The sequence below is a fragment of the Ranitomeya variabilis genome, chromosome 1 (genome assembly GCF_051348905.1).
Source record: "Ranitomeya variabilis isolate aRanVar5 chromosome 1, aRanVar5.hap1, whole genome shotgun sequence".
Taxonomy (NCBI): Eukaryota; Metazoa; Chordata; class Amphibia; order Anura; family Dendrobatidae; genus Ranitomeya; species Ranitomeya variabilis.
This window is the reverse complement of record NC_135232.1, coordinates 403,599,382-403,608,727: the sequence shown is the minus strand read 5'-3', so window position 1 is coordinate 403,608,727 and position 9,346 is coordinate 403,599,382. Positions and strand designations below refer to the sequence as shown.

Sequence of the window (9,346 nt, the reverse complement as noted above, 5' to 3'; positions counted from 1 at the left end):
GAGAGTGCACACTGTCCTCCGTGTGCAGGATGCTTTACGGACCGTGCTGCCGGAGAAAAGCGGACATGTCTCCGTGTTTTGCACACGGACACACGGTCTGTGAAAACACGCAGGCATATGCATAGACCCATTCATTTGAATGGGTCTATGTGTGTCAGTGTCTCCGGTAGGTGAGAAAACTGTCACTACACGTACCGGAGCCACTGACGTGTGAAACCGGCCTTAGGCCGGTTTCACACGTCAGTGTCTCCAGTACGTGAGGTGACAGTTTCCTCACGTACCGGAGCCACTGACACACGTAGACCCATTAAAATCAATGCATATGTACAGATGTCATTGATTTCTTGCGGACCGTGTCTCCGTGTGCCAAACACGGAGACATGTCAGTGTTCGTGGGAGCGCACGTATTACACGGACCCATTAAAGTCAATGGGTCCGTGTAAAACACGGACCTCACACGGACGTTCTCCGTGTGCGGTCCCTGTGGCGTGCAGGAGACAGCGCTACAGTAAGCGCTGTCCCCCCCACATGGTGCTGAAGCCGCGATTCATATCTTCTGTGCAGCAGCGTTTGCTGCATAGAAGATATGAATAATAGTGTTTAAATGAAAGATCTATGTGTCCGCCGCCCCCCCACCCCCTGTGCGCCCCTCGCTGTTCAGAAAATACTCACCCGCTCCCACGTTGGCTGTCGCTGCTTCCTGGTCTGGCCGCAGCTTCTACTGTATGCGGTCACGTGGGGCCGCTCATTTACAATCATGAATAGTCGGCTCTGCCCCTATGGGAGGTGGAGCCGCCTATTCATGACTGTAAATGAGCGGCCCCACGTGACCGCATACAGTGGAAGCCGCGGCCAGACCAGGAAGGAGCGACAGCCGACGAGGGATGCGGGTGAGTATTTTCTGAACAGCGGGGGGGCGCACAGGGGGTGGGGGGGGCGGCGGACACATAGATCTTTCATTTAAACACTATTATTCATATCTTCTATGCAGCAAACGCTGCTGCACAGAAGATATGAATCGCGGCTTCAGCACGATGCAGGGGACAGCGCTAAACTTTAGCGCTGTCTCCTGCACGCTCCGTGTGGTACCCACTCGCCACACGGGCGGCACACGTGTGCCGCACGTATGGCCTACGTGAGCTCACGGGCAAACGGACACGGATAACTCTGGTACCGATTTTTTCCGGTACCGGAATTATCTGGACGTGTGGGACAGCCCTTCACAGTTTGGGGTGGGTAGTGTTATAATATGTGGGCTGGTGGGGTTTGTGTGACAGGGCTGCTTTACTTACCTAGTCCGGCCCTATGCTCCACTGTGGAACGCATATACGAGGGACCGTTTCTCCTATATTTATGTGTTCCAAAGTGGAAAGCACAGCCCTCATGCACGGGGGGCAGAGCGACCGCACCAGGAGAGATTATATTTATGGGGATTATATATTATATCCCCCAAACCTTCTATAAAAGACGACACTGCCACACAAGCCCGCTCCCAGCGCCACACAGCCCACCCCCATTGTGCCATCACTGCCCTCCCTCTTGCATGTCCATATCTCCTTAGACTCCATGCTTTTTTTGGACTGCGTTTATGCTGCATTTTTCAGCTGGACAAATGCTGTAGTGTAAAAAAGCAGCACAAATGCCCAGTGGGCACTTATCTTTAAGATCTGCCATTGCTCAGGCACCGAAGGACCATGTAAGAATGCCGCACCCCCCAACATGTGAATCAAGCATCATTAGGGTATGTGCACACGTTGCGGAATTGCAGCTGTTTTCCATGCGTTGTACAGTACCATGTAAACCTATGGAAAACCAAATCCGCAGTGCACAGGCTGCGGAATATTCTGCACAGAAACGCAGCGGTTTATTTTCCGCAGCATGTCAATTCTTTGTGCGGATTCCGCACCGTTTTACACCTGTTCTATAATAGGAATCTGCAGGTGAAATCCGCACAAAAACTTCAGAAAATTTGCAGAAATCCGCAATGAAATCCGCAACGTGTGCACATACCCTTAGAATCAGAGGATACTGCTTCCAAATATGGAGTAACAATTCACTAAATTACTAAGTAAGCAAATGTAGTAATTCTTTTCTGTGATGGTGTGTCCCATCTGTCAGCCTTCACTTGGCTCCATCTCCACTCTGATGTACAGCCCCTAGTGGGAGTGGCACCCCCTCTACATCTGACTAAACTCTCAGTAGTTCAGTGCCTGAACACAGATCATGGTCAGAAGGTGGAGGGTCACTGTCTGCTGAGGAGTTTGGGAATAGTTCTCTCTTCACAATGGAGCCTACTAGTCATCAGGATGAGTGAGTATACTGTAATTGCTACTAGTGTATGTCTGCAGTATGCTGATTTGGCCAGTGTCCAGTTCTAGGGAGCCTTGCTATGGGTCAATTTCCTTCTCTAGTGCAATGTACAGAGTCACTGTCTGCTAGGATGTATTTGTTGTTTTCAGTCAGAGGAGGTCATGTCATCTACCAGAGCAAGCAGCACAAGGGGCTTGAAACTTGTAATGTTCCCCAGAAAAAGATCTGTATGAGAAAAACATGATTGTTTTATTTCAGGGAAAATAGGCTGTTGAATATGATTTTTACCGGCTAGGTTTTATGTTCACATTGTGTTTTTTGAATATAGATCCCCGGCTGTCATGGAGCCGCCGGCTGCTGTGTCCAAGTATGTACATTCCCTACCAGTGTGTCTTACATTTGCTAATATGCATAGAACTTTTTTATTCCCTTCTGGGTGTCTTTGTATGGGTAAATTACCTTGCCCGATGCAATATGCAGAGTGGCTCACTGTGACAGTGACTATCTACACCAGATGGAACTCTGTATGGGATACACTGCGGTGTGCAGTGGATTATTTTGGCATGTCTGAAAATGTTTGAGCGCTTTATGAATGTGTAGGCTGGATTCCTTTTGACAATAGTTGCACTGCACATCACAACTCTTAGGGTAAGTTCACACAGGACGTTTTTGCTGCGTATTTTTGCTGATTTTTTTAATGCTAATTTTCAGCTGCTTTTTACAGTACCAGCAAAGCCAATGAGATTTCATAAATCTCATGCACACACATTGGTTTTTTGTGTGATCAGTATTTTGTGCTTTGCTGCGTTTTTTTGACATAGAGCATGTTACTTCTTTCAGCGTCTTTGCTGCGTTTTTTTCACCCATTGACTTGAATGGGTGTTGAAAAAAACGCAGGTATCATTATTTGCTGCGTTTTTGCTGCTGAAAATCCAAGGACATTAGCCTGGACATAGAGAAAAAAAGCGCACCAAAAAAACCGCACCAAATATGCAACAAAAAACACACCAAAAACGCACCTAAACCCGTTTTTGACAAGATGATCAGGTTTTGCTGCAGCAAAAACGCCCTGTGTGAACTTACCCTTATACCGCTGTTTTTAGAAAACCAAAGCGGATGTACCTGACCTGCCCAGTCTGCTATAAAGTGACAGACCGACTGGACAAACATCTCCAGGAACAGTGCATGAAGCAGAATTCTGCCAAGGAGAGGACAGATGCTCTGGATGCTGCAAGGGACAGAATTCACAACATCGCATCCAAAGGGACAACAATGGATTATGAAGAGATTCTGTCATTTGGAACCGTGGCGAACATCATCCCTTTCCTGGAGAATAGAGGGTTCCTCATACTCCACAAGCCAAGTACGGCCAGGTAGGCTCCACTTTAGCCTGTCAAAGTTCTGGATATATCACATGACTATGATTAACCCCTTTCTGACATCGGACGTACTATCCCGTCGAGGTGGGCCCATATGACCACCGACGGGATAGTACGACCAGCGCGATCGGCCGCGTTCACGGGGGGAGCGATCGCGGCCGGGTGTCAGCTGACTATCGTAGCTGACATCTGGCACTATGTGCCAGGAGCGGTCACGGACCGCCCCCGGCACATTAACCCCCGGCACACTGCGATCAAACATGATCGCAGTGTTCCGGCGGTATAGGGAAGCATCGCGCAGGGAGGGGGCTCCCTGCGGGCTTCCCTGAGACCCCCGGAGCAACGCGATGTAATCGCGTTGCTCAGAGGGTCTCTTACCTCCTCCTCCCTGCAGCAGGCCCGGATCCAAGATGGCCGCGGCATCCGGGTCCTGCAGGGAGATGGCTTCACTGCGCCTGCTCGGAGCAGGCGCCGGGAAGCCTCCAGGAGCTGAGCACATCAGATCGCCGATCTGACACAGTGCACAGCAAAGTGTCAGATCGGCGATCTTACACTATAACATCATGCCCCCCCTGGGGCAATGTTATAGTGTAAAAAAAAAAAAAAAAAAATAAGTAAAAATTGTTCCTATAAATACATTTCATTATCTAAATAAAAAAAAAAAAAACAATAAAAGTACACATATTTAGCATCGCCGCGTCCGTAGCGACCCGACCTATAAAACTGTCCCACTAGTTAACCCTCTTCAGTGAACACCGTAACAAAAAAAAAAGAGGCAAAAAACAACGCTTTATTATCATACTGCCAAACAAAAAGTGGAATAACACGCGATCAAACAGACGGATATAAATAACCATGGTACCGCTGAAAACGTCATCTTGTCCCGCAAAAAACGAGCCGCCATACAGCGTCATCAAAGAAAAAATTAAAAAGTTATAGTCCTCAGAATAAAGCGATGCAAAAATAATTATTTTTTCTATAAAATAGTTTTTATCGTATAAAAGCACCAAAACATAAAAAAATGATATAAATGAGGTATCGCTGTAATCGTACCGACCAGAAGAATAAAACTGCTTTATCCATTTTACCAAACGTGGAACGGTATAAACGCCTCCCCCAAAAGAAATTCATGAATAGCTGGTTTTTGGTCATTCTGCCTCACAAAAATCGGAATAAAAAGCGATCAAAAAATGTCACGTGCCCGAAAATGTTACAAATAAAAACGTCAACTCGTCCAGCAAAAAACAAGACCTCATATGACTCTGTGGACCAAAATATGGAAAAATTATAGCTCTCAAAATGTGGTAACGCAAAAAATATTTTTTGCAATAAAAAGCGTCTTTCAGTGTGTGACGGCTGCCAATCATAAAAATCCACTAAAAAACCCGCTATAAAAGTAAATCAAACCCCCCTTCATCACCCCCTTAGTTAGCGAAAAATTAAAAAAATGTATTTATTTCCATTTTCCTGTTAGGGTTAGGGCTTAGGGTTAAGGCTACAGTTAGGGTTGGGGCTAAAGTTACGGTTAGGGTTTGGATTACATTTACGGTTGGGATTAGGGTTGGGATTAGAATTAGGGGTGTGTCAGGGTTAGGGGTGTGGTTAGGGTTACCTTTGGGATTAGGGTTAGGGATAGGGTTGTGTTTGGATTAGGGTTTCAGTTATAATTGGGGGGGGTTCACTGTTTAGGCACATCAGGGGCTCTCCAAACGCGACATGGCGTCTGATCTCAATTCCAGCCAATTCTGCGTTGAAAAAGTAAAACAGTGCTCCTTCCCTTCCGAGCTCTCCCGTGCGCCCAAACAGGGGTTTACCCCAACATATGGGGTATCAGCGTATTCAGGACACATTGGACAACAACTTTTCGGGTCCAATTTCTCCTGTTACCCTTGGGAAAATACAAAACTGGGGGCTAAAAAATAATTTTTGTGGAAAAAAAAAAAAAAGGATTTTTTTATTTTCACGGCTCTGCGTTATAAACTGTAGTGAAATACGTGGGGGTTCAAAGTTCTCACAACACATCTAGATAAGTTCCTTGGGGGGTCTAGTTTCCAATCTGGGGTCACTTGTGGGGGGTTTCTACTGTTTAGGCACATCAGGGGCTCTGCAAACGCAATGTGACGCCTGCAGACCAATCCATCTAAGTCTGCATTCCAAATGATGCTCCTTCCCTTCCGAGCTCTGCCATGCGCTCAAACGGTGGTTCCCCCCACATATGGGGTATCAGCGTACTCAGGACAAATTGGACAACAACTTTTGGGGTCTAATTTCAACTGTTACCCTTGGGAAAATACAAAACTGGGGGCTAAAAAATAATTTTTGTGGGAAAAAAAAATAATTTTTAATTTCACGGCTCTGCGTTATGAACTGTAGTGAAACACTTGGGGGTTCAAAGCTCTCACAACACATCTAGATGAGTTCCTTAGGGGGTCTACTTTCCAAAATGGTGTCATTTGTGGGGGGGTTTCAATGTTTAGGCACATCAGTGGCTCTCCAAACGCAACATGGCGTCCCATCTCAATTCCTTTCAATTTTGCATTGAAACGTCAAACAGCGCTCCTTCCCTTCCGAGCTCTCCCATGCGCCCAAACAGTGGTTTACCCCCACATATGGGGTATCAGCGTACTCAGGACAAATTGTACAACAACTTTTGGGGTCCAGTTCCTTCTCTTACCTTTGGGAAAATAAAAAATTGGGGGCGAAAATATCATTTTTGGGAAAAAATATGATTTTTTTATTTTTACGGCTCTGCATTATAAACTTCTATGAATCACTTAATGGGTCAAAGTGCTCACCACACATCTAGATAAGTTCCTTAGGGGTTCTACTTTCCAGAATGGTGTCACTTGTGGGGGGTTTCAATGTTTAGGCACATCAGGGGCTCTCCAAACGCAACATGGCGTCCCATCTCAATTCCAGTCAATTTTGCATTGAAAAGTCAAATGGCGCTCCTTCGCTTCTGAGCTCTACCATGCGCCCAAACAGTGGTTTACCCCCACATATGGGGTATCAGCGTACTCAGGACAAATTGTACAACAACTTTTGGGGTCCATTTTCTCCTGTTACCCTTGGTAAAATAAAACAAATTGGAGCTCAAGTAAATTTTGTGTGTGAAAAAAGTTAAATGTTCATTTTTATTTAAACATTCAAAAAATTCCTGTGAAACACCTGAAGGGTTAATAAACGTCTTGAATGTGGTTTTGTGCACCTTGAGGGGTGCAGTTTTTAGAATGGTGTCACACTTGGGTATTTTCTATCATATAGACCCCTCAAAATGACTTCAAATGAGATGTGGTCCCTAAAAAAAAAATTTAAAAAAAATTAAAAAAAAAATGGTGTGAAAATGAGAAATTGCTGGTCAACTTTTAACCCTTATAACTCCCTAACAAAAAACAATTTTGGTTCCAAAATTGTGCTGATGTAAAGTAGACATGTGGGAAATGTTACTTATTAAGTATTTTGTGTGGCATATCTCTGTGATTTTATTGCATAAAAATTCAAAGTTGGAAAATTGCGAAAATTTTCTAAATTTTCGCCAAATTCCGTTTTTATCGCAGGTAATATAAAAAATTTTTTATCACTATCATGAAGTACAATATGTCATGAGAAAACAATGTCAGAATCACCGGGATACGTTGAAGCGTTCCAGAGTTATAACCTCATAAAGGGACAGTGGTCAGAATCGTAAAAATTGGCCCGGTCATTAACGTGCAAACCACCCTTGGGGGTAAAGGGGTTAATATTAACCAATATTAGTGTTGAATGATCTGATCGGCCCAACTTCAGGATAGATCAGGGACTTTTTTGGCAGACAGGGTTTAGGGTTAGAGCTGATCCCTGATTTTTGGTCAGATCGTGTCGATGCTTTTTTAACACCATCTAACTCGGGATCGCTCGTCACCACTATTTGACATGCCTGTCCTGTAATCAGGTGGCTTTTTATAATTTACAGGACTGTTCAAGTTCAGGAGGAGCAGACTGACAAAGCACCTGCAGAGGAATGTGAAGAGGAGCTTGAAGTTGCCCAAGAAAGCCAGAGGTATGCATGAATATAATATACGGTAATATATGTGTGTCAGTTATAGAGAAGACCACTAGAGATCACCTGTAGAGTGAGTTTATGTTTCGTCTTTTCATTAAGATACACTGGAGAATCAGGATGAATATAGAGTCATAGCTACATATAATCTATTTGATCTGCAGCTAATCTATATCCTTCTTTATAGCGATCTGCCGTAGTAATACCCATTCTCTTGGATTATATACCAGGAGATAAGTCTCCTATTTTTTTGTATATTTGGTATATCTCCTGTACTATATATGTACAAAATATGTTTGGTGTTTGGCATACTAACTTTTTAGAACTGAGGAAGAGGTTCCATCCACATCAATCCTGATGGAGCAACAGGGCTCACCAGATAGGACTGAGGAAGAGGTTCCATCCACATCAATCCTGATGGAGCAACAGGGCTCACCAGTTGGTAAAGTCGAGGGATTTGAAGAGGTGATTGTGGGTAGTCCATCTCTCACGGTTCCTGATATGATGGATCTTCATTAAGACCAGAGTGATGACGAGGATGGAGACGATGACGAGGATGGAGACGATGACGAAAATGAAGAGTCGTCTGGTGAGGAATACGCCATCTCCTCTGATGAGCAGGAATCCACCGTCCACCCTGAGCAGGAATCCGCCATCCTCTCTGATGAGCAGGAATCCGATGTCTGCTCTGATGAGGATCTGAACAGGTCAGGAAATATTCAGTCTTTGTTTTCTCATAATCTGTAAAATGAAACACACAAGTCTTAACTGTTGTTCTTTCATCCAACATTAGAATTCAAAAGAGAAGATGGACAGGACTAAAACTAAAAATGAAAAAAGCTGGCTTGTATAAACGTTTTAAAGATGGTAATCCAATCCTTAAAGGTTTTTCAGATTATTTAAACAAAAACTTGTCAGTAAGGAAGGTCAAGCAAGAGGTTGCAGATGTCTCACGATTCCTATACTACATGAATAACGACTGCCCGAGTTTGGATTTCGTGAAGGACATTGCAAAGGCACAGTCTTTCTTTGTCAAGCTGCGGGAAATTGGACTCTCAAGCCAGACGGCGTGCAATTATTTGAAACACCTTAAGAGATTTGTGCGCTATCAGCTACGAGAAACCAATTTGGAACATGAAAACCCGCTGCTGTATCAAGCATTTAAAATCTTTAAAGGTGTGACCAAGGACATCCAGACCATGCTGGCAAAAGGTGTCTCACAGGAGGTGGTCCGCAACAGGCAAGTTATGTGCTTATATGAATTTGTGTAAATTTTGTTAGAATCACACTCTTTTGTCCCCAGGGTTTTAACATGGCCATATGTAACAACCATATGTTTTATCTATCTTAGGTTTGACACATTAACATCACCACATGTGCCACCATCATACTATTTGAAGATTCTGGATGTGGGCAAGCCATCCTTTTTGAAATCTCTCAGCGATATCCAAAGGGATAGCAGGAAAAAGAAACATCAGTTGAACGTCCTGAACTACCTGGAGACCCTATTGGTGTTAAAGCATGGACAACGGCCGGGTGTAGTAAAGAATCTCACAGTAAGTATCCACCCCCTCTGCCTTATAATAATAATTTTACTTATATAGCGCCAACATATTCC

General features: G+C 44.3%; 1 protein-coding gene across 1 annotated transcript; it reads left to right on the top strand.

The window, feature by feature from the left end:
* The first annotated feature begins 2,246 nt into the window (after positions 1-2,246).
* LOC143795770 (uncharacterized) lies at positions 2,247-8,247 on the top strand. Its single transcript, XM_077281021.1, has 5 exons — positions 2,247-2,310; positions 2,639-2,677; positions 3,414-3,683; positions 7,642-7,728; positions 8,052-8,247. Exons 1-5 carry the CDS (start codon positions 2,285-2,287, stop codon positions 8,245-8,247), a joined length of 618 nt encoding a protein of 205 aa, XP_077137136.1. The 5' UTR covers positions 2,247-2,284.
* The last annotated feature ends 1,099 nt before the right edge of the window (positions 8,248-9,346 follow it).